Genomic DNA, 25,878 nt, shown 5'->3' on the forward strand with positions numbered 1-25,878 from the left:
CGCCCCCCCCCCCCCCCCCCCCGCCCCCCGCCCCCGGCGCCGTGGACGCGTCCCACTCCCAGGTCCCCCGCGGATGCCCCAGGTACCCCCCCCCCCCCGCCCCCCGCCACCGTCACACCCCCCCCCCCCCGCTCGCATGGCACCACCACCCCCACCACCGCCACCACCACCACCACCACCTCTCCCCTGGGCACCTAGCCCCCCACCCCCCCCACCCCCCACCCCCCCAGCCCCCCACTCCCCCCCGAGTGTCCCCCCCGGCTCCCCGCAGGGCCCGGCTGATGCAGAGCTTCAAGGAGTCGCACTCCCACGAGTCGCTGCTGAGCCCCAGCAGCGCGGCCGAGGCGCTGGAGCTCAACCTGGACGAGGACTCCATCATCAAGGCCGTCCACAGCAGCATCCTGGGCCAGGAGTTCTGCTTCGAGGTAGCCCCGACCTTCTCCTCTTCATCTCCCAACCCCCCCCCCCGCGGCCCTCACCGCGGCGGTGGGGTCAGCGGTGGGGGCGTCCCGCCCGGCAGGTGACCACGGCGTCGGGGACCAAGTGTTTCGCCTGTCGCTCGGCCGCCGAGAGGGACAAATGGATCGAGAACTTGCAGAGGGCGGTGAAGCCCAACAAGGTGAGGAAGGGGGTGGGGGGGTGGGGGGGGTGGGCAGCTGGTGGGGATGGGGGTGGTCAAGTGGTGGGGATGGGGGTGATCAGCTGGTGGGGATGGTCAACTGGTAGGGATGAGGATGGTCAACTGGTGGGGATGGTCAAGTGGTGGGGATGGGGGTGGTCAAGTGGTTGAGATGGTCAACTGGTGGAAATGGTCAAGTGGTGGGGATGGGGGTGGTGAGGTGGTGGGGATGGTCAGCTAGTGGGGATGGTCAACTGGTAGGGATGAGGATAGTCAACTGGTGGAAGTGGTCAAGTGGTGGGGATGGGGATGGTCAAGTGGTGGGGATGGGGGTGGTGAGCTGGTAGGGATGGTCAACTGGTAGGGATGGGGGTGATCAACAGGTGGGGATGATCAACTGGTAGGGATGAGGATGGTCAGCTGGTGGAGATGGTCGTGGTGGGGATGGGGATGGTCAAGTGGTTGAGATGGTCAACTGGTGGAAATGGTCAAGTGGTGGGGATGGGGGTGGTGAAGTGGTGGGGATGGTCAGGTGGTGGGGATGGGGGTGGTGAGGTGGTGGGGATGGTCAGCTAGTGGGGATGGTCAACTGGTAGGGATGAGGATAGTCAACTGGTGGAAGTGGTCAAGTGGTGGGGATGGGGATGGTCAAGTGGTGGGGATGGTCAACTGGTAGGGATGGGGGTGATCAACTGGTGGGGATGATCAACTGGTAGGAATGAGGATGGTCAGGTGGTGGGGATGGGGGTGGTGAGGTGGTGGGGATGGTCAGCTAGTGGGGATGGTCAACTGGTAGGGATGAGGATAGTCAACTGGTGGAAGTGGTCAAGTGGTGGGGATGGGGATGGTCAAGTGGTGGGGATGGTCAACTGGTAGGGATGGGGGTGATCAACTGGTGGGGATGATCAACTGGTAGGAATGAGGACGGTCAACTGGTGGAGATGGTCAAGTGGTGGGGATGGGGATGGTCAAGTGGTGGAGATGAGGATGGTCAAGTGGTGGAGATGGTCAACTGGTAGGGATGAGGATGGTCAACTGGTGGAGGTGGTCAACTGGTAGGGATGAGGATGGTCAAGTGGTGGGGATGAGGATGGTCAAATAGTGGAGACGGTAAACTGGTAGGGATGAGGATGGTCAACTGGTGGGGATGGGGATGGTCAAGTGGTGGAGGTAGTCAAGTGGTGGAAATGGTCAGCTGGTGGGGATGGTCAGCTGGTGGGGATGGTCAGCTGGTGGGGATGGTCAAATGGTGGGGATGGTCACCTGGTGAGGACGGGATGCTCAAAGTTGGGCATGGGATGGCCAACTGGTGGGTGTGCTCAACCGGTGGGCACAGGGCCACCAGTGAAGACAAAGCGCTCGCCTACTGGGGACGGACACTTCCAACTGGTGTGGCCGGAGGACCTCACTGGCGGGGATGTCCCCAGGGGTCACCCAGCTCGGGGTGGGGGGGTCTGATCCTGGTGGCCTCTCTCAGCTGGCATTTCCCCCCCAGCGCCACCACCCCCAGCTCTCCGTGCCCCTGGGGGCGTCCCCATCCCCTCCCACCCCATGGAAGATGGATGGTGGGGAGAGGGGGAGAGGGTGGATGGATGGAAGGAGGGTGGATGGATGGAGGATGGATGGATGGAAGGAGGATGGGTGGATGGAAGGAGGGTGGATGGATGGAAGGAGGGTGGATGGATGGAGGAAGGTGGATGGAAGGAAGGTGGATGGAAGGAGGGTGGATGGATGGAAGGAGGGTGGATGGATGGAGGAAGGTGGATGGAAGGAAGGTGGATGGAAGGAGGGTGGATGGATGGAGGAGGGTGGATGGAAGGAGCAGGGTGGATGGAAGGAGGGTGGATGGGTGGAAGGAGGGTGGATGGATGGAAGGAGAGTGGATGGAAGGAGCAGGGTGGATGGATGGAAGGAGGGTGGATGGAAGGAGGATGGATGGATGGAAGGAGCAGGGTGGATGGAAGGAGGATGGATGGATGGAAGGAGGGTGGATGGATGGAAGGAGGGTGGATGGAAGGAGCAGGGTGGATGGAAGGAGGATGGATGGATGGAAGGAGGGTGGATGGATGGAAGGAGGGTGGATGGATGGAAGGAGGGTGGATGGAAGGAGCAGGGTGGATGGAAGGAGGGTGGATGGATGGAGGAGGGACGGGTGGAGGACAGGTGGAGTATGGATGGATGAGGATGACAGATGATGGATGAAGCACGGACGGAAGGAAGGAGGGAGGAAGGCATGGCCAACGGAGGGGGCTGCTGGAGGCTCCTTCTCACTTCCTCACCCTCCCACCCACCCCTCCGCAGGACAACAGCCGGCGGGTGGACAACGTCCTGAAGCTGTGGGTGATCGAGGCGCGGGACCTGCCCCCCAAGAAGCGCTACTACTGCGAGCTGTGCCTGGACGACATGCTCTACGCCCGCACCACCAGCAAGGCGCGCACCGACAACGTCTTCTGGGGCGAACACTTCGAGTTCAACAACCTCCCGGCCGTCCGCACCATCCGCCTCCACCTCTACAAGGACACCGACAAGAAGCGCAAGAAGGACAAGAGCAACTACGTGGGGATGGTGAGCATCCCCATCGCCAGCGTCACCGGGCGGCACTTCGCCGAGCAGTGGTACCCCCTCAGCCAGCCCAGCGGCAGCAAGAGCAAAGCCGGGTGTCCCGCCCTCCGGGTCAAGAGTCGCTTCCAGACCATGAGCATCCTCCCCATGGAGCTCTACAAGGAGTTCGCCGAGTACGTCACCAACAACTACCGGATGCTTTGCGCCGTCTTGGAGCCCGTGTTGAGCGTCAAGAGCAAGGAGGAGGTGGCCTGCGCCTTGGTGCACATCTTGCAGAGCACCGGGAAGGCTAAGGTGGGGGGTGGGGGGGGGCGCTGGGGGGGGGGGGGTGGGGGTGGGGAGGTGGAGGGGTGAGGAGGGAGGGAGGGTGGGAGGGTGGAGGAGAAGTCGAGGAGGGAGGGATGGATGGATGGAGGATGGGTGGGTGGATAGGTGGGTGGAGGGAGGAAGGGTTGGAAGGAAGATGGAGGGGTGGAGGATGGATGGAGGATGGATGGAGGATGGATGGATGGGTGGATGGATGGATGGATGGATGGAAGGATGGAAGGAGGATGGGTGGGTGGAGGGAGGAAGGGCTGGAAGGAAGATGGAAGAATGGAGGATGGATGGAGGATGGATGGAGGATGGATGAAGACAGATGGATAGATGGATGGATGGATGGATGGAGGATGGATGGAGGATGGATGAAGACAGATGGATAGATGGATGGATGGATGGATGGATGGATGGATGGATGGATGGATGGATGGATGGATGGAAGGATGGAAGGAGGATGGGTGGGTGGAGGGAGGAAGGGCTGGAAGGAAGATGGAGGGATGGAGGATGGATGTTGGGGTGAGGGAGAGAGGATGGATGGATGGAAGGAGGGCAGATGGTTGGAGAACAGGTCGAGGATGGGTGTATGAAGGATGGGTGGATGGATGGATGGGTGGATGGATGGATGGGTGGATGGAGGATGGATCAAAGATGGATGGATGGAAGTTGGGTGGATGGAAGGAGGATGAATGGAGGATGGGTGGATGGAGGTCGGATCGAGGATGGACGGATGATGGAGGGATGGAAGGAGGATGGGTGGGTGGAGGGAGGAAGGGTTGGAAGGAAGATGGAGGGATGGTGGGATGGATGGTGGGGAGAGGGCGAGAGGATGGATGGAGGGATGGAAGGAGGATGGATGGAAGATGGATGGATGAGTGAATGGAAGGAAGGAAGGATGGAAGGAGGACGGATGGAGGACGGATGGATGGAGGATGGAGGACGGATCAAGATGGATGGATGGATGGATGGATGGATGGATAGAAGGAAGATGGGTGAGTGGAGGGAGGAATGGTTGGGAGGAAGATGAAGGGATGGAGGATGGATGGTGGGGTGAGGGAGAGAGGATGGATGGAGGGATGGAAGGAGGACGGATGGATGGAGGATGGAAGATGGAAAGAGGACGGGGCGATGGAGGATGGATGGATGGATGAATGGAGGATAGATCAAGGACAGATGGATAGAGGATGGAGGGATGGATGGATGGATGGATGGATGGATGGAGGACAGATCAAGGATGGAAGGACGGAGGCTGGATGGATGGAGGCTGGAAGAGGGCTGGATGGAGGACAGGCAGATGATGGACAGGACGGATGGAGAACAGATGGAGCACGGGTGGACGCCAGGTGATGGATGGAGGACGGATGGCGGATGGAGAGATGGTGGATGGAGACATGGATGGAGGACGGGGTGGACAGAAGACGGAGGAAGGCCACAAGGATGCACGGAGAGGGGGGGGGCTGGGCCAGCCTGGCCGGGCTGCCGGGGCGCAGGCAGGCATTGGGCTGCCCTGACGGCCGTGGGCAGGACTTCCTGTCGGACATGGCCATGACGGAGGTGGATCGCTTCATGGATCGGGAGCACCTGATCTTCCGGGAAAACACCCTCGCCACGAAAGCCATAGAGGAGTATCTGAAACTCATCGGCCAGAAATACCTCAAGGATGCCATCGGTGAGCTCCACCGCCACCGGAGGGGGTCCCCATCGCGGCCACGATCCCGTTGGCATGGCCGTGGGATGGTGGGTGGGCCCTTCCCGTGGCCATGTGGCCCTTAGGGTCCAACTGGGTGGTCTCCAGAACCTGTTCATGAAGCCACGTCCTCACGGGCATGGCCGTGGGATGGTTAGGCGGGCGCTTCTCATGGCTGTATGGCCGTTGGCATGGCCACAGGATGTTGGGTGGGCCCTGCTCATGGCTGTGTCCCCATTGGCATGGCCATGAGATGGTTGGGTGGTCCCTTCTTGTGACCACGACCCTGTTGGCACAGCCAAGAGCATGATTGAGGTTCCTTCTCACGGCCATGAGATGGTTGGGTGGTCCCTTCTTGTGATCATGACCTCGTTGGCACGGCCAAGGGGATGGTGGAGGTTCCTTCTCACGGCCATGAGATGGTTGGGTGGTCCCTTCTTGTGATCATGACCCTGTTGGTGCGGCCAAGGGGATGGTGGCGGTTCCTTCTCATGGCCATGAGATAGTTGGGTGGTCCCTTCTTGTGATCATGACCTCGTTGGTGCGGCCAAGGGGATGGTTGAGGTTCCTTCTGGTGGCCAAGGGGATGGTTGATGTTCCTTCTCACAGCCTTGAGATGGTTGGGTGGTCCCTTCTTATGATCATGACTTCATTGGCATGGCCAAGGGGATGGTGGAGGTTCCTTCTCATGGCCATGAGATGGTTGGGTGGTCCCTTCTTGTGATCATGACCCTGTTGGCACGGCCAAGGGGATGGTGGAGGATCCTTCTCATGGCCATGTGTTGACTGGGTGGTCCCTTCTTGTGATCATGACCCTGTTGGCACAGCCAAGAGCATGATTGAGGTTCCTTCTCATGGCCATGTGTTGGTTGGGTGGTCACTTCTTGTGACCACGACCCCGTTGGCATGGCCAAGGGGATGGTTGAGGTTCCTTCTCGTGGCCAAGGGGATGGTTGAGGTTCCTTCTCATGGCCATGAGATGGTTGGATGGTCCTCTCTTGTCATCATGACCCTGTTGGCGCGGCCAAGGGGATGGTGGAGGTCCCTTCTCCTGACCACACAGTCCCCATGGGGCTGGCCCGGCTGTGGGCCAGCGGGAGGGAGGGGGGGGGGGGGGTCCCCGCTCCCCCTCCAACGTCCCCCTCCCCACCCAGGCGAGTTCATCCGGGCGCTGTACGAGTCGGAGGAGAACTGCGAGGTCGACCCCATGAAGTGCTCGGCCTCCACCTTGGCCGACCACCAGGCCAACCTCCGCATGTGCTGCGAGCTCGCCCTCTGCAAGGTGGTCAACTCGCACTGGTGAGTCCTCAGGGGCTGGGGACATCCCCCCCCACCCCCCCCCACCCCCCCCACCCCCTTGGTGTGTCCCCCCCTTTGACGGCGTGTCCCGCCCAGCGTGTTCCCACGGGAGCTGAAGGAGGTCTTCGCCTCGTGGCGGCTGCGCTGCGCCGAGCGGGGCCGCGAGGACATCGCCGACCGGTTGATCAGCGCCTCGCTCTTCCTGCGGTTCCTCTGCCCCGCCGTGATGTCCCCCAGCCTCTTCGGCCTCATGCAGGAGTACCCCGACGAGCAGACCGCCCGCACCCTCACCCTCATCGCCAAGGTCATCCAGAACTTGGCCAACTTCACCAAGTGAGCGGCCGTCGCGGGGGGGGGAGGAGGCGGGGGTTGGGGGATGCAGTGGGGGGGGGGGAGAATGGAGGGGTGGGGGGGGAAGGTGGATCCGTAGGTCTGTGGGTGCGTGGAGGGGTGGGTTCATGGGTGGAGAGTGGACTGATGGGAGAGCTGGTGGATGGATGGGTTGATGGACAGAAGATGGATGGACGAGTTGGTGGATGGATGATGGATGGATGGATGAGTTGATGGACAGAAGATGGATGGATGTGTTGATGGACAGAAGATGGATGGATGTGTTGATGGAGATGGATGGGTTGATGGACAGAAGATGGCTGGATGAGTTGGTGGATGGATGATGGATGCATGGATGAGTTGATGGACAGAAGATGGATGGATGAGCTGATGGCTGGATGGATGGATGAGTTGATGGACAGATGATGGATGGATGTGTTGATGGACAGAAGATGGATGGATGTGTTGATGGAGATGGATGGGTTGATGGACAGAAGATGGATGGACGAGTTGATGGATGGATGATGGATGGATGGATGAGTTGATGGACAGAAGATGGATGGATGAGCTGATGGCTGGCTGGCTGGATGAGTTGATGGACAGATGATGGATGGATGGGTTGATGGACAGAAGATGGATGGATGAGCTGATGGCTGGCTGGCTGGATGAGTTGATGGACAGATGATGGATGGATGGGTTGATGGACAGAAGATGGCTGGATGAGTTGGTGGATGGATGATGGATGGATGGATGAATTGATGGAGATGGATGGGTTGATGGACAGAAGATGGATGGACGAGTTGATGGATGGATGATGGATGGATGGATGAGTTGATGGACAGAAGATGGATGAATGTGTTGATGGAGATGGATGGGTTGATGGACAGAAGATGGATGGATGAGTTGATGGACAGATGATGGGATGGATGAGTTGATGGAGATGGATGGGTTGCTGGACAGAAGATGGATGGACGAGTTGATGGACAGATGACGGAGATGGATGAGTTGATGGACAGAAGTTGAGATGGATGAGTTGACAGATGGATGAGTTGGAAGGAAGATGGACAGATGGAGATAAGACAGATGGGTGAGTTGGTGGATGATGGGTGTAAGATGGACAGATGAGTTGCTGGATGATGGACAGAAGATGGAGGGTTGGATGAGTTGAGGGACAGAAAGATGGATGGATGAATTGGAAGGAAGAGGGACAGACGGAGATAAGACGGACAGGTGAGTTGATGGATGATGGAGGGATGATGAGTTGATGGACAGAAGATGGAGGGATGAGTTGATGGACAGAAGATGGGGGGATGGATGAGTTGATGGATGGATGATGGATGGATGAGTTGATGGACAGAAGATGGAGGGATGAGTTGACAGATGGATGAGTTGGAAGGAAGATGGACAGATGGAGATACGATGGATGGATTAGTTGATGTTTGATGGGTGTAAGATGGACAGATGAGTTGCTGGATGATGGACAGAAGATGGAGGGTTGAGTTGATGGTTGGATGATGGATGGATAGGTTGATGGATGGATGATGGATGGATGGATGAGCTGATGGACAGAAGATGGATGGATGAGTTGATGGATGGATGATGGATGCATGGGTTGATGGATGGATGATGGATGGATGGATGGATGAGTTGATGGACAGAAGTTGAGACGGATGAGTTGGAAGGAAGATGGACAGATGGAGATAAGATGGACGGATGAGCTGATGGACAGAAGATGGGGGGATGAAGACAAGATGGCCATCTGGCCGGAAGACGAGGGGATGAGGCGGCGGGTGTGAGCTGGTGGGACGAGCAGGACAGGCAGAACATGGACACGAGGACGAGTTTGGCGGCCGGGCGGCCGGCGGGGCTGGACGAAACCCAGACGCTGGAGAAGCTGGAGGGACGGCGGGTGGTGGGCGAGGCCGGTGGCCGGGAGGGGGACACCCCAAGACCCTGCTGAGCACCCGCCCGCAGGTTTGGCAGCAAGGAGGAGTACATGGCCTTCATGAACGAGTTCCTGGAGCTGGAGTGGACCAGCATGCAGCAGTTCCTCTACGAGATCTCCAACCTGGACACCCTCACCAACAGCACCAGCTTCGAGGGCTACATCGACCTGGGCCGCGAGCTCTCCACCCTCCACGCCCTCCTCTGGGAGGTCATGTCCCAGCTCAGCAAGGTACCCCCGTCCCCTGGGACCTTCCCCACCCCCACCCCCCCCCCAGGGGGGTGGTGGCACCTGGACACTTGGGTTTTCTCCTGGGTGGTGATGAGGGGGCTTTGGACACTGAAGTTCTCGTCTAGGAGAGGTTTTGGGGTGCTGGGTATCTGGGTGGCCTTGGAGGGGTGTTTTGGGGTCCTGTTCACCCCTGACCCTCAAGGGGAGGTTGTTGGGGTCCCATCCACCCCTGTCCCACCACAGGAGGTCATTGGGGTCCCATCCACCCCTGTCCCACCATGGGAGGTCATTGGGGACCCATCCACCCCTCTCCCACCACGGGAGGTCCTTGGGTTCCCATCCACCCCTGTCCCACCACAGGAGGTCATTGGGGTCCCATCCACCCCTGTCCCACCATGGGAGGTCATTGGGGACCCATCCACCCCTCTCCCACCACGGGAGGTCCTTGGGTTCCCATCCACCCCTGTCCCACCATGGGAGGTCGTTGGGGTCCCATCCACCCTGTCCCACCACAGGAGGTCGTTAGGGTCCCATCCACCCCTGTCCCACCACAGGAGGTTGTTGGGATCCCATCCACCCCTGTCCCACCATGGGAGGTCTTTGGGATCCCATCCACTCCTGTCCCACCACAGGAGGTCCTTGGGGTCCCAGTCACCTACGCCCCACCATGGGGAGGTCACTAGGATCCCACCCACCCATGTTCCACCATGACTGGTTCATTGGGGTCCCAAGCCCTTGTGTCCCACCACAGGAGGTCCTTGGGGTCCCATCCACCCTGTCCCACCACAGGAGGTCATCGGGGTCCCATCCACCCCTGTCCCACCACAGGAGGTTGTTGGGGTCCCATCCACCCCTGTCCCACCACAGGAGGTCGTTGGGGTCCCATCCACCCCTGTCCCACCACAGGAGGTCGCTGGGGTCCCATCCACCCCTGTCCCACCACGGGAGGTTGTTGGGATCCCATCCACCCCTGTCCCACCATGGGAGGTCTTTGGGATCCCATCCACTCCTGTCCCACCACAGAAGGTCCTTGGGGTCCCAGTCACCCACGCCCCACCATGGGGAGGTCACTAGGATCCCACCCACCCCTTTCCCACCACAGGAGGTCCTTGGGTTCCCATCCACCCCTGTCCCACCATGGGAGGTCGTTGGGGTCCCATCCACCCCTGTCCCACCACGGGAGGTTGTTGGGATCCCATCCACCCCTGTCCCACCATGGGAGGTCTTTGGGATCCCATCCACTCCTGTCTCACCACAGGAGGTCCTTGGGGTCCCAGTCACCCACGCCCCACCATGGGGAGGTCACTAGGATCCCACCCACCCATGTTCCACCATGACTGGTTCATTGGGGTCCCAAGCCCTTGTGTCCCACCACAGGAGGTCCTTGGGGTCCCATCCACCCCTGTCCCACCACAGGAGGTTGTTGGGGTCCCATCCACCCCTGTCCCACCACAGGAGGTTGTTGGGATCCCATCCACCCCTGTCCCACCACGGGAGGTCGTTGGGTTCCCATCCACTTGTGCCCCCCACCTCTTGAGGTGGTCATAGGGGTCCCAGCCCCCAGCGGGAGGTTACTGGGGTGCCAAGGGCGGGGTGTGGGGACCCCGGGCTGACCTGTGTCCCCCCCGCCCCCGTCCCAGGAGGCCCTGCTGAAGCTGGGCCCGCTGCCCCGGCTGCTGACGGACATCAGCGTGGCCCTGCGCAACCCCCACCTGCAGCGGCAGCCGAGCCAGGGGGAGCGGTTGCCCCCCAAGGGGCTGGTGCTGCGGGGACCCTCGGCCGACCTCCAGCCCTACCTCGTCCGTGACCTCAACAGGTGAGGAACCCTCCCCCAAGAACTCCCCCCCACATCCCCACGGTTCCTCACCACCACCACCACCACCACCACCACCACATCCCCCCCCCGGTACCTCCACATCTTGCCCCACGTCCCACCTATTGCGTACCCCCCCTCCCCCCCGCCTCGTGGTGTCCCCCCATGTCATCTTGGTGGCCCTGGGTCTCGCCTGGGGTGTCTCCCCACACCACGGGTCCCTGTGGTCACCTGGTCTGTGCACACCCCACCCCCCCCTCCTGCAGCTCTGTTGACCTCCAGTCCTACATGGTGCGGGGCCTCAACAGGTGGGTGCTGGGGACGGGGACAATGATGGGATGGGGACAATGACGGGATGGGGATGAGGTGGTCATGGGATGGGGTGGGGAGTGGGATGGGGATGAGGATGGAGATGGAGACAGAGATGAGATGGAGATGGAGATGATGAGATGGAGATGATGGAGATTGAGATGGAGATGAGATGATGGAGATGGAGATGAGACGGAGATGGAGATGAGATGGAGATGGAGATGAAGATGGAGATGGAGATGGAGATGATGAGATGGAGATGGAGATGATGAGATGGAGATGAAGATGGAGATGGAGATGGAGATGGAGATGGAGATGATGAGATGGAGGTGGAGATGATGAGATGGAGATGGAGATGGAGATGGAGATGGAGATGGAGATGATGAGATGGAGGTGGAGATGATGAGATGAAGATGGAGATGGAGATGGAGATGGAGATGATGAGATGGAGATGAAGATGGAGATGGAGATGGAGATGGAGATGGAGATGGAGATGGAGATGATGAGATGGAGGTGGAGATGATGAGATGGAGATGGAGATGGGATTAGGATAGGGATGGGATGGGGATGAAATGGGATTGGGGATGGGATGGAGATCGGGATGGCGATGGGGATGGGATGATGATGGGGATGGGGATGGGATGAAGATGGGGATGGGACGATGATGGAGATGGAGATGGGGTTGGGGATGCGATGATGATGGAGATGGGGTTGGGGATGGGATGGGGAAGGGATGATGATGGAGATGGGGTTGGGGATGGGATGGGGATGGGATGGGGATGGAGATGGGGATGAAGATGGGGATGGGATGATGATGGAGATGGAGATGGGGTTGGGGATGGGATGACAATGGACATGGGGTTGGGGATGGGATGGGGATGGGATGATGATGATGAAGATGGGGTTGGGATGGCGATGGCGTTGGGGACGGGACGGCGACGTGCCTGAGGCCACCATGGCCACCTCCCTCCGGCCCCACCTCACCGGGAGGTCCCGGCTCCAACCCCCTTAACCCCCCTCGTGTCGTGTGTGTGTCCCCCCCCCTCCCCCCCAGCTCCATGGAGGTGCCCCGCCTGCCCTCCCCGCCGCAGGAGAAGGGGCCGCAGGAGGTGCTGGTCCTCAGCCGCCCCCCCCCTCGCCCGCTCCTCCCCCGCCTACTGCACCAGCAGCTCCGACCTGACGGAGCCCGAGGGGGGCCGGGGGGCCCTGGGGGTGGGCAAGAGCGTCTCCATGTTGGACCTCCAAGACGGCCGCGTCGACAGCGTCCCAAGCTTGCCCGCCGAGCTGCTCGCCGCCGGAGGTCCCGCCCCGGGGGGAGCCGGGGGGGGGCTCCGTCCCGGCCGCCTTTCGCAAGGCAGCGCCTCCAGTTTGGCCCCACCTCGTTTGGGGGTCCCCGAACCGGGGGGGCCGCAGTTGCGGGTCCCCCTTTCCTTTCAGAACCCCCTTTTCCATTTGGCGGCCGACGGCCCCTTGCGGGGAGGGCCCGAGGCGGGGGGGGAAGGGCCCTTCGCGCCCCCCCCGCCCCCCCTGCACGGGTACAGCAAGAGCGAGGAGCTGGCGGCGCCCCCCCAAAAACACATCACCCACAGCCACAGCTACAGCGACGAGTTCGCCCGCCCCGGGGGGGACTTCGGGCGGCGGCAGCTCTCCCTCCAGGACAGCCTGGCCCCCCCCCAGATCACCATCGGGGCTCCCCCGCCCCCCACCCCTCGAGGGGCTCGGGCGGGGAAAGGCGGGGGGCCGGCGGCCCTCGGGGTGCCCCCCAAACCCCGGCCGGCCAGCGGGAACCTGTTGGCGTCGCCCGAACCGGCTTACGGACCCCCCCGGTCCCGGCAGCCCTCCCTGGCCAAGGAGGCGTCGGTGGCCGGGATGAAGCCGCCGGTCACCAAGCAGGTGGGGGGGGGGCGGGGGGGGACACACACGACACGTGGGGGACGGGGTGGGGGTGGGGGAGATGGTGGGGACGTGGGGGGGATGGAGGAGATGGGGACGTGGTGGGGGTGGGGGAGATGGGGACGTGGGGGGGGATGGAGGAGATGGGGACGTGGGGGGGGTGGGGGACATGGTGGGGATGGAGGAATTGGGGACGTGGTGGGGGTGGGGGACATGGTGGGGATGGAGGAATTGGGGATGTGGTGGGGGTGGGGGAGATGGGGACATGGTGGGGATGGAGGAGATGGGGATGGGGTGGGGGACATGGGGACATGGTGGGGATGGAGGAATTGGGGACGTGGTGGGGATGGAGGAGATGGGGACGTGGTGGGGGTGGGGGACATGGGGACGTGGGGGGGGATCGGGGAGATGGGGACATGGTGGGGATGGAGGAGATGGGGATGGGGTGGGGGACATGGGGACGTGGGGGGACATGGGGACATGGTGGGGATGGAGGAGATGGGGACATGGGGATGGACGAGATGGAGACATGGGGGACATGGGGGGGATGGACGAGATGGGGGCATGACGGGACATGGTGGGGTGGGGGACATGGGGACGTGGTGGGGATGGGGGACATGGGGGGACATAGGGACATGGTGGGGATGGAGGAGATGGGGACATGGGACACGGTGGGGATGCAGGAGATGGGGGCATGGGGGGACATGGGGACATGGTGGGGATGGAGGAGATGGTGACATGGTGGGGACATGGGGCTATAGGGGACATGGTGAGGATGGGGTAGGGGTGGAGGACGTTGGGGACATGGGGACACGAAGAACACGGCGGGGGCGCGGAGACGGGAGGAACACGAGGGATATGGAGCGACGTGGTGGCGATGGGGACACAGAGGGACACGGGGGACTCGGGGTGGGGGGGGGGACACGACCACACACGGGAAGGTTGGGGGTGGCCGTGGGGACGAGAGGGCCCCAACCCGTCCCCACGTCCCCTCCTGCAGGCCTCGCAGACGCCGTCGACGCTGAACCCGGTGATGCCGGCGGCGGAGCGCACGGTGGCCTGGGTGTCCAACATGCCGCACCTCTCGGCCGACATCGAGAGCTCCCACATCGAGCGCGAGGAGTACAAGCTCAAGGAGTACTCCAAGTCCATGGACGAGAGCCGGCTGGACCGGGTAGGGACCACCGGCGGACCCAAGCGTCCAGGGCTGGCGGCGGGGGGGACACACAGGGGGTCCTGGGAACCGTGGTGGCTGGGCTGCAGGAGATGATGCTGATGGACTCAGGTCCTGGGGATTCAGGTCCCAGGAGATGATCCTGATGGATCCAGGTCCTGCAGATCCAGGTCCCAGGAGATGATCCTGATGGACCCAGGTCCTGGGGATTCAGGTCCCAGGAGATGATGCTGACGGACCCAGGTCCTGGGGATTCAGGCCCCAAGAGATGATGCTGATGGATCCAGGTCCCAGGAAATGATCCTGATGGACCCAGGTCCTGGGGATTCAGGCCTCAAGAGATGATGCTGATGGACCCAGGTCCCAGGAGATGATCCTGATGGACCCAGGTCCCAGGAGATGATGCTGATGGACCCAGGCCCCAAGAGATGATCCTGATGGACCCAGGTCCCAGGAGACGATACTGATGGACCTAAGCTCCAGGAGATGATCCTGATGGCCCCAGGTCCTGCACATCCAGGTCCCTGGAGATGATGCTGATGGCCCCAGGTCCTGGGGATTCAGGTCCCAGGAGATGATCCTGATGGCCCCAGGTCCTGCACATCCAGGTCCCAGGAGATGATGCTGATGGCCCCAGGTCCTGGGGATTCAGGTCCCAGGAGATGATCCTGATGGCCCCAGGTCCTGGGGATCCAGGTCCCAGGAGATGATCCTGATGGCCCCAGGTCCTGGGGATCCAGGCCCCAGGAGATGATCCTGATGGACCCAGGTCCCAGGAGATGATGCTGATGGCCCCAGATCCTGCAGATCCAGGTCCCAGGAGATGATCCTGATGGACCCAGGTCCTGGGGATTCAGGTCCCAGGAGATGATCCTGATGGCCCCAGGTCCTGGGGATTCAGGCCCCAAGAGATGATGCTGATGGACCCAGGTCCTGGGGATCCAGGCCCCAAGAGATGATGCTGATGGACCCAGGTCCCAGGAGATGATGCTGATGGACCCAGGTCCTGGGGATCCAGGCCCCAAGAGATGATGCTGATGGACCCAGGTCCTGCAGATCCAGGCCCCAGGAGATGATCCTGATGGATAGAGGCCCCAGATGACCCTGATGGACCCAGGTCCTGTGGACCCAGGTTTCCAGGCCCCAGGAGATGATCCTGATGGACCCAGCTCCCAGGAGATGATCCTGATGGATAGAGGCCCCAAGAGATGACCCTGATAGACCCAGGTCCCAGGGGGTGACTTTGATGGACCCACGTGTCCAGACATCACCTGTGCTGGAAACCAAGGTGTCCAGGCAGCGCTTTGTGGGGGGGACCCAGGTGTCTGGGTGTCACCACGGTGGTGACCCAGGTGTCACCACAGGTGGTCCCAAGTGTTTGGGCGTCACCATGGTGGGAACCCTGATGTTTGGTCAAGACCATGGTGGGCACCCAGGTGTTTGGGCATCCCCATTGGGGGAACCCCGAGTGTCTGGGTGTCACCATGGTGAGGTCCCACGTGCCTGGGTGCCCTCTTGGTGGGAACCCTGATGTTCAGTCAAGACCATGATGGGGTTCCAGGTGTTTGGGCATCCCCGTTGGGGGAACCCTAGGGGTCTGGGCGTCACCGTGGTGGGGACCCAGGTGTCACCATGGATGGTCCCAGCTGTTTGGGTGCCTTCTTGGTGAGAACCCTGAAGTTCAGTCAAGACCATGGTGGGCACCCAGGTGTTTGGGCATCCCCGTTGGGGGAACCCTAGAAGTCTGGGTGTCACCGTGGTGGGGACCCAGGTGTCACCACGGATGGTCCCAGCTGTTTGGGTGCCTTCTTGGTGAGAACCCTGAAGTTCAGTCATGACCATGATGGGGTTCCAGGTGCTTGGGCATCCCCGTAGGGGGATCCCTAGAGGTCTGGGCACCACATAGTGGGGACCCAGATGTCACCACGGGTGGTCCCAGCTGTTTGGGTGCCTTCTTGGTGAGAACCCTGAAGTTCAGTCAAGACCATGGTGGGAACCCTGATGTTCAGTCATGACCACGGTGGGCACCCAGGTGTTTGGGCATCCCCGTTGGGGGATCCCTAGGGGTCTGGGTGTCACCATGGTGGGGTCCCAAGTGCCTGGGTGCCCTCTTGGTGGGAACCCTGATGTTTGGGCATCACCATGGTGGGAACCCTGATGTTCAGTCAAGACCATGATGGGGTTCCAGGTGTTTGGGCATCCCCGTTGGGGGAACCCTAGAAGTCTGGGTGTCACCGTGGTGGGGACCCAGGTGTCACCATGGATGGTCCCAGCTGTTTGGTTGCCTTCTTGGTGGGCACCCTGAAGTTCAGTCATGACCATGGTGGGCACCCAGGTGTTTGGGCATCCCCGTTGGGGGAACCCTAGGGGTCTGGGTGTCACCGTGGTGGGGACCCAGGTGTCACCATGGATGGTCCCAGCTGTTTGGTTGCCTTCTTGGTGAGAACCCTGATGTTCAGTCAAGACCATGGTGGGCACCCTGAAGTTCAGTCATGACCATGGTGGGCACCCAGGTGTTTGGGCATCCCCGTTGGGGGATCCCTAGGGGTCTGGGTGTCACCATGGTGGGGTCCCAAGTGCCTGGGTGACCTCTTGGTGGGAACCCTAATGTTTGGGCATCACCATGGTGGGAACCCTGATGTTCAGTCAAGACCATGATGGGGTTCCAGGTGTTTAGGCATCCCCGTTGGGGGATCCCTAGGGGTCTGGGCACCACATAGTGGGGACCCAGATGTCACCACGGGTGGTCCCAGCTATTTGGGTGCCTTCCTGTTGAGAACCCTGAAGTTCAGTCAAGACCATGATGGGGTTCCAGGTGCTTGGGCATCCCCTTTGGGGGAACCCCAGGTGTCTGGGTGTCACCATGGTGGGGACCCAGGTGTCACCATGGATGGTCCCAGCTGTTTGGTTGCCTTCTTGGTGGGCACCCTGCAGTTCAGTCATGACCATGGTGGGCACCCAGGTGTTTGGGCATCCCCGTTGGGGGATCCCTAGGGGTCTGGGTGTCACCATGGTGGGGTCCCAAGTGCCTGGGTGCCCTCTTGGTGGGAAACCTGATGTTTGGGCATCACCATGGTGGGAACCCTGATGTTCAGTCAAGACCATGATGGGCACCCAGGTGTTTGGGCATCCCCGTTGGGGGATCCCTAGGGGTCTGGGCGTCACCGCGGTGGGGACCCCGGGTGTTTGGGCATCCGGCCGCGGTGTGGGTGGGTGGGGTGGGGACACACACATACACACACACACCAGGAGGCCCCTCCAGCGCCCTGCAGTGTGGGCTGTGGCAGGTGAAGGAGTACGAGGAGGAGATCCACTCGCTGAAGGAGCGGCTGCACATGTCCAACCGCAAGCTGGAGGAGTACGAGCGGCGCCTGGTGTCGCAGGAGGAGCAGACGAGCCGCATCCTGCTGCAGTACCAGCACCGCCTGGAGCAGAGCGAGAAGCGCCTGCGGCAGCAGCAGGCCGAGAAGGACTCCCAGATCAAGAGCATCATCGGCAGGTGAGGGAGGGACCCGGCCCCGGGGACAGCGAGGGGACAGCGGGGACGCTGGGAGGGAAAGGGGGCGGCTGAGGGGTTACGGGGGGACTTGGGGGGGGTTGGGGGGCGGGAGGGACATGGGGAGGGGCGTGAGGGATGTAGTGGAAGGTGGGTGATGTGGGGACGTGGGGACACAGAAGGGTGTGAAGGACACAGAGCGACCTGGGGACACAGAAGGACACCAGGGAGAGAGGGACATGGGGACACAGTGGAGCATGGATGATGTGGGGACATGGGGACACAGCAGGACATGGGGACACAGAAGGACACCGGAGACACAGAGGGGCATGGGGACACAGCAGGACATGGGGACACAGAAGGACACTGGGGACACAGAGGGGCATGGGGACAGAGAGGGACATCAGGGACACAGGGGAGCATGGATGATGTGGGGACATGGGGACACAGCAGGACACGGGGACACAGAGGGACACCAGGGACACAGTGGAGCATGGCTGACATGGGGACATGGGGACATGGGGACATGGGGACACAGAAGAACACGAAGGACACAGAAGAACACGAAGGACACAGAGGGACACGGGGACACAGAGGGACATCAGGGACACAGTGGAACATGGCTGACATGGGGACACAGAAGGACACCAGGGACACAGAGGGACATGGGGACACAGGAGGACGTGAAGGCCATAGAGGGACATGGGGACACAGAGGGACACCAGGGACACAGTGGAGCATGGATGATGTGGGGACATGGTGACACAGCAGGACATGGGGACACAGAAGAACATGAAGGACACAGAGGGACATGGGGACACAGAAGGACACAGTGGAGCATGGATGACATGGGGGCACAGGGACATGGGGACACAGAGGGACATGAGGGATGTAGTGGAATGTGGATGATGTGGGGACATGGGGACATGGGGACACAGAAGGACGTAAAGGACATAGAGCGACCTGGGGACACAGAAGGACACCAGGGACATAGAGGGACATGGGGACACAGGAGGACGTGAAGGCCATAGAGGGACATGGGGACACAGAGGGACACGGGGACACAGTGGAGCATGGATGACATGGGGGCACAGGGACATGGGGACACAGAGGGACATGGGGACACAGAGGGACATGAGGGATGTAGTGGAACGTGGATGATGTGGGGACATGGGGACACAGAAGGACATAAAGGACATAGAGCGACCTGGGGACACAGAAGGACACCAAGGACACAGAGGGACATGGGGACACAGAGGGACATCAGGGACACAGTGGAGCATGGATGATGTGGGGACATGGGGACATAGCAGGACATGGGGACACAGAAGGACACAGTGGAGCATGGCTGACATGGGGGCACAGGGACATGGGGACACAGAGGGACATGGGGACACAGAGGGACATGAGGGATTTAGTGGAACCTGGGTGACATGGGGACACAGGGGGACATGAAGGACACAGAGGGACGTGGGGACACGTAGAACTTGGAGGCAATAGATGGACATGGAGGATCTGGGGACAGGGGGACATGGGGACAGGGGGACACAGAAGGACATGGAGGACGCAGAGGGACATGGGGACACGGAGATTACAGGGACATGGGGACCACGAGGGAGACAGAGGGACATGGAAGATACAGGGACATGGGGGACACGGAGGGAGACGGGGGACATGGGGACACGGGGACACAGAGGGACACGGGGGACACCTGGACATAGCAGGACGGGGGGGGGGTGGGGGGTGTCCCCTCGTGTCCCTGCCATGTCCCTCACGTGTCCCTGGGAGGTGGCAGCCTGTCCCTGGGGGGGTCCCTGGGGGTGGCAGTGGGACCCTGGGGTGTCCCTGCTATGTCACTGGGGTGTCCCCACGTGTCCTTGGGGGGGGGGAGGTGGCAGTGGGTGGGTGTCCCTGGGGGTGGCAGCGTGTCCCAGTCCCCTTGGGTCATAGCATGTCCCCAGGGGGGTGTCCCTGGGACCTGGGGGTGTCCCTGTGGCGCCCTTGGGGGCGGCAGCATGTCCTGGGGGGCAGGTGTCCCCACGAACTACGGTGTCCCTGGGGGTGTCCCCTTGTTCCTAGGGTGTCCCTGGGGGTGGCAGGGTGTCCCTGGGGTGTCCCTTGGGGTGTCCCTTAGGCTGTCCCTGTGACCTGGGGCGTCCCCAGGGGCACCCTGGGTGGACAGTGTCCCCCTAAGGGACATCCCCAGAGGTGTCCCCATCACCCAGGGTGTCCCTGGGGTTGTCCCCACGTCCTTGGGGTGTCCCCAGGGACGTCCCCATGCCCCCAGTGAAGCCTGGCCCCCAGGGCTGGTGTCCCCAGAGGCACCCTGGCTGGGCAGAGTCCCCCTAAGGGACATCCCCAGCGGTGTCCCCACTACCTGGAGTGTCCCTATGTACCCAAGGTATCCCTGGGCTTGTCCCATGTCCTTGGGGTGTCCCCAGGGATGTCCCCATGCCCCCAGTGAAGCCTGGCCCCCAGGGCTGGTGTCCGCAGGGGTACCCTGGGTGGGCAGTGTCCCCCTAAGGGACATCCCCAGCGGTGTCCCCATTACTCAGGGTGTCCCTGGGGTTGTCCCCAGGGTATCCCTGGGCTTGTCCCCATGTCCCCAGGGTATCCCTGGACTTGTCCCCATGTCCTTGGGGTGTCCCCAGGGATGTCCCCATGCCCCCAGTGAAGCCTGGCCCCCAGGGCTGGTGTCCCCAGGGGCACCCCGGCTGGGCAGAGTCCCCCTAAGGGACATCCCCAGGGGTGTCCCCATTACTCAGGGTGTCCCTGGGGGTGTCCCCATGTCCTTGGGGTGTCCCTGGGGGTGTCCCCACATCCCCAAGGTATCCCTGGGGTTGTCCCCATGTCCTTGGGGTGTCCCTGGGCTTGTCCCCATGTCCCCAAGGTATCCCCAGGGGTGTCCCCATGTCCTTAGGTTATCCCTGGGCGCGTCCCCATGTCCTTGAGGTGTCCCCAGGGATGTCCCCATGACCCGGGGTGTCCTTTGTGGGGAGGGGGTGGGGGTGTTCCCATGTCCCTGGGCATCCCCATGCCCCCCAGTGCCACCCAGCTCCCAGGGCTGGGTGTCCCCAGGGGTTGGGAAGGGAGGGGGGAGGCGTCCCCAGGGATGTCCCCATGATCTGGGGGTGTCCCTTGGGGGGGGGGGGGGGGATGCTCCCCTGTCCCTGGGCATCCCCATGCCCCCCAGTGCCTCCCAGCACCCAGGGCTGGGTGTCCCCAGGGGTTGGGAAGGGAGGGGGGAGGCGTCCCCAGGGATGTCCCCATGATCTGGGGGTGTCCCTTGGGGGGGGGGGGGGGGATGCTCCCCTGTCCCTGGGCATCCCCATGCCCCCCAGTGCCTCCCAGCACCCAGGGCTGGGTGTCCCCAGGGGTTGGGAAGGGAGCGGGGGGGGGGGGGGGGGGGAGGCGTCCCCGGGGGTGGCAGCGGGACCCCGGGGGGTGTCCCCGTGTGGCCGGGGTGGCCCCCCCCGGGGGGGGGGGTGGCAGCGTGACCCCGGTGAAGCCTGGCCCCGCAGGCTGATGCTGGTGGAGCAGGAGCTGCGCAGGGATCACTTGGGCGCCCACGACCCCCCCGAGGGCCGGCGGCGGCTGCTCGACGCTCAGGTGGAAATTACAATGTCATTGCTCTGCTCCGTGTGACATCGGCCATCCCACGCCGCGCTGGGGGCGGGGCCCGGGGGGGGGGCACCCATGGGTGGGGGGTGGGGGGGTGGGGGGCACCCATGGGTGGGGGGGTGGGTAGCCCATGGGGTTGGTGGGCATCCATGGGTGGGGGTATGGGTAGCCCTAAGGGGTGGTGGGCACCCAGGGGTGGGGGTTTGGGTAGCCCTAAGGGGTGGTGGGCACCCAGGGGTGGGGGTTTGGGTAGCCCTAAGGGGTGGTGGGCACCCATGGGTGCGGGTATGGGTAACCCTAGGGGGTTATGGGGACCCCAAGAGGGATATGGGCACCCAGGGGTGGGAGTATGGGCACCCATGAAGGGTTATGGGCACCCAGGGGTGGGGGTTTGGGTAGCCCTAAGGGGTGGTGGGCACCCAGGGGTGAGGGTATGGGTAGCCCTAGGGGGTTATGGGGACCCTAAGAGGGATATGGGCACCCAGGGGTGGGGGTATGGGCACCTATGAAGGGGGGTTGGGTAGGCCTAGGGGGTTATGGGCACCCATGGGTGGGGGTATGGGTATCCTTAGGGGGTTATGGGGACCCTTAAAGGGATACGGGCACCCATAGGTGGGGGTTTGGGTAGCCCATGGGGGTTATGGGGACCCTAAGAGGGATATGGGCACCCATAGGTGGGGGTTTGGGTAGCCCTAAGGGGTGGTGGGCACCCATGGGTGAGGGTATGGGCACCCATGAAGGGTTATGGGCACCCAGGGGTGGGGGTATGGGTAGCCCTAAGGGGTGGTGGGCACCCAGGGGTGGGGGTTTGGGTAGCCCATGGGGGTTATGGGGACCCTAAGAGGGATACGGGCACCCATAGGTGGGGGTTTGGGTAGGCCTAGGGGGTTATGGGGACCCTAAGAGGGATATGGGCACCCAGGGGTGGGGGTATGGGCACCCATGAAGGGTTATGGGGACCCTAAGAGGGATATGGGCACCCATAGGTAGGGTTTTGGGTAGCCCTAAGGGGTGGTGGGCACCCATGGGTGGGGGTATGGGTAGCCCGTGGGGGTTATGGGGACCCTAAGAGGGATATGGGCACCCATTGGTGGGGGGTTGGGTAGGCCTAGGGGGTTATGGGCACCCATGGGTGGGGGTTTGGGTCTCTTTAGGGGGTTATGGGGACCCTAAGAGGGATATGGGCACCCATGGGTGGGGGTATGGGTAGCCCTAAGGGGTGGTGGGCACCCATAGGTGGGGGTATGGGTAGCCCTAGGGGGTTATGGGGACCCTAAGAGGGATATGGGCACCCAGGGGTGGGGGTATGGGTAGCCCATGGGGGTTATGGGCACCCATGGGTGGGGTTTTGGGTAGCCCATGGGGTTGGTGGGCACCCATGGGTGGGGTTTTGGGTAGCTCTAGGTGGTTGGAGCACCCATGGGTGGGGGGTTGGGTAGCCCATGGGGGTGGTGGGCACCCATGGGTGGGGGGGTTGGGTAGCCCCAAGGGGTGGTGGGCACCCATGGGTGGGGGTATTGGCATCCCTGGGGGGTTGTGGGCACCCTTGGGTGGGGGTTGTTGGCATCCCTGGGGCTGGGGGTGGGCACCCATGGGTGGGGGGGTGGGCACCCCTAGGGGGTGATGGGCACCCTCGGGGGAGTATTGGGGGGGCTCTATGGGTGGCCCTGGGGTGTTGGGGACACCCTTGGGGGGGCTATGGACACCCTTGGGAGGGGGTGGGCATCGGGGGGGGTACTGGGGGGCCATGGGCAGCCCTGGGGGTGGTATTTGCCCCCCCCTTGGGGGGGTATTGTCACTCCTGGGGGGGGGGGGGTAGTGGCACCCCTGGGTGGGGGGGCGTTGGTGACATCTGGAGGGGGGGGGGGGCTGTGGTCACCTACGGGGTTTGTAGGGGACAGGGCCAGCCCTAGAGGGGCCATGGGGGTGCCTGGGGGGGGGACACACACATGGTGGCCCCTGGGGGGTGGGGGGGGGGGATGTCACCCTTGGGGGGGGGGCATGGGGGGCCAACGCCACCCTTGGGGGGGGACATGGGGACCCTGGGGGGGGGGACATGGAGACCCATAAGGGGATATTGGGGGGGACACAGGGACCTCAGGGGGGGGACACAGCCACCTCTTGGGGGGACAGGGCCCCCCCCCCCCACCCTCCCAGTGGGGGACATGGTCACCCCTGGGTGGGGACAGGGCCACCCCCTGTGGGGACAAGGCTACTTCTGGAGGGGGACATGGGGCCCCCTCTAGGGGACAGAGCCACCCCTGGGGGGACATGGTCACCCCTAGGGGGGGAGGAGGTGTCAGGGCCACCCCAGGGGTGACAAAGTGACCCCTGGGCGAGCACAGGGCCATCCCCAGTGGGGACAGGACCACCCCTGGGGGGGGACAAAATGACCCCCAGGAGGGACAGGGCCACCCCTGGAAGGGACAAAATGACCCCCAGAGGGGACAGGGCCACCCCTGGGGGGACACGGTCACCCCTGGAAGGGACAAAATGACCCCCAGGGGGGACAGGGCCACCCCTGGGGGGGGACAAAATGACCCCCAGGGGGGACAGGTCCACCCCTGGAAGGGACAAAATGACCCCCAGAGGGGACAGGGCCACCCCTGGGGGGACATGGTCACCCCTGGGGGGGACAAAATGACCCCCAGGAGGGACAGGGCCACCCCTGGAAGGGACAAAATGACCCCCAGAGGGGACAGGGCCACCCCTGGGGGGACATGGTCACCCCTGGAAGGGACAAAATGACCCCCAGGGGGGACAGGGCCACCCCTGGGGGGACATGGTCACCCCTGGGGGGGGACAAAATGACCCCCAGGAGGGGACAGGGCCACCCCTGGAAGGGACAAAATGACCCCCAGAGGGGACAGGGCCACCCCTGGGGGGACACAGTCACCCCTGGGGGGGACAAAATGACCCCCAGGGGGGACAGGGCCACCCCGGGGGGGGGAGCCCAGAGCCACCCCGGTGGGGACAGAGCCACCCCTGGGGGGGGGACACACGGTCCCCCCCAGGGCGTGGGGACAGGGCCACCTCCAGGGAGGACACCAGAGGGACATGGCGTGTGTTTTGGGGGGGGGGGGGTGTGACAGTGCCCCCCTCCCCCTTTCCTCCAGTCTAGGGACAGGGCCACCAGCGTGTCCCCAAGCCACCTTTCCCCCCCCCTCCCCCCCCAAAGTGACGGGGCCGGTGACGGACCCCCTCCTTGGGTTGGAGGGGGGGTGGGGGGTGGGGTGTGTCACCCCTCCGGCCACCTCAGGGTCACCTCCCACCCAAGGCCACCAGTGGGGACACGGGGGTGTGCGTGTCCCCGTCGTCCCCCCCCCGCCCCCCTCCTCCCCGGCCCCCTCCCCGCCGCGGGGGACGAGCGTGTCCCCCCCGCGGTGGCCCTGACCCCCGTGTCTCTCTTCGTCCTAGCTGTCCGTCAGGTAGCGCGGGCCAGCCCTGCCATTGTCACGGGACCCTCGGCCTCCGGTGACACGCCAGGTGGGTCCTCCCGTCCCTGTCCCCGTCCCCTCTCCCCCGTCCCCTGTCCCCCCCCACCCGTCCCCCTTCCCCACCCCCACCCCCCCCCCCGCCCCCTTAGGTAGCACGCAGCAGGGAACACCTTGGGGACACGACGCTGGAGTGTCCCCCCCGTGTTCTTCCTGTGTCCCCATGGCCCTCAGGGACACTGGGAACCCTTGGGGACGTGGAGCCAGGATGTCCCCAAGAGCCTCCTGTGTCCCCATGTCCCTCAGGGACATTGGGAACCCTTGGGGACATGGATCCTGGTGGCCTCATGTCCCTCCTGTGTCCTTCATGGACACTAGGAACCCTTGGGGACATGGATCCTGGTGGCCCCATGTCCCTTCTGTGTCCCCCAGGGACACTGGGACCCCTTGGGGACACGGAGCCAGGATGTCCCCAAGACCCTCTCGTGTCCCCATGTCCCTCAGGGACACTGGGAACCCTTGGGGACATGGATCCTGGTGGCCTCATGTCCCTCCTGTGTCCCCCCAGGGACACTGGGACCCCTTGGGGACACGGAGCCAGGATGTCCCCAAGACCCTCTTGTGTCCCCATGGCCCTCAGGGACATTGGGAACCCTTGGGGACATGGATCCTGGTGGCCTCATGTCCCTTCTGTGTCCCTCAGGGACACTGGGAACCCTTGGGGACATTGACCCAGGATGTCCCCAAGACCCTCTTGTGTCCCCATGTCCCTCAGGGACACTGGGAACCCTTGGGGACATGGATCCTGGTGGCCTCATGTCCCTCCTGTGTCCCCCAGGGACACTGGGACCCCTTGGGGACACGGAGCCAGGATGTCCCCAAGACCCTCTTGTGTCCCCATGGCCCTCAGGGACATTGGGAACCCTTGGGGACATGGATCCTGGTGGCCCCATGTCCCTTCTGTGTCCCTCAGGGACACTGGGAACCCTTGGGGACATTGACCCAGGATGTCCCCAAGAGCCTCCTGTGTCCCCATGTCCCTCAGGGACATTGGGAACCCTTGGGGACATGGATCCTGGTGGCCCTATGTCCCTCCTGTGTCCTTCATGGACACTAGGAACCCTTGGGGACATGGATCCTGGTGGCCCCA

General features: G+C 62.9%; 1 protein-coding gene across 1 annotated transcript; it reads left to right on the top strand.

Moving 5' to 3' along the window:
• Window positions 1-275: 275 nt before the first annotated feature.
• SYNGAP1 (synaptic Ras GTPase activating protein 1) lies at window positions 276-25,621 on the top strand (the record flags this gene model as incomplete). The annotated part of the gene is given in 18 exon segments (XM_086481224.1): window positions 276-425; window positions 521-619; window positions 2,921-3,475; window positions 5,021-5,165; window positions 6,338-6,482; window positions 6,579-6,815; window positions 8,787-8,988; window positions 10,629-10,804; window positions 11,068-11,109; window positions 12,165-12,237; window positions 12,239-13,003; window positions 14,004-14,177; window positions 17,465-17,676; window positions 21,182-21,282; window positions 24,712-24,818; window positions 25,161-25,222; window positions 25,295-25,349; window positions 25,432-25,621. Coding segments are annotated over 18 exon segments (3,484 nt in total), but the record flags the coding sequence as incomplete, so codon positions are not given.
• Between the last annotated feature and the right edge of the window lie 257 nt (window positions 25,622-25,878).

Source organism: Leptosomus discolor, unplaced genomic scaffold, assembly GCF_034619465.1.
Source record: "Leptosomus discolor isolate bLepDis1 unplaced genomic scaffold, bLepDis1.hap2 HAP2_SCAFFOLD_254, whole genome shotgun sequence".
Taxonomy (NCBI): Eukaryota; Metazoa; Chordata; class Aves; order Leptosomiformes; family Leptosomidae; genus Leptosomus; species Leptosomus discolor.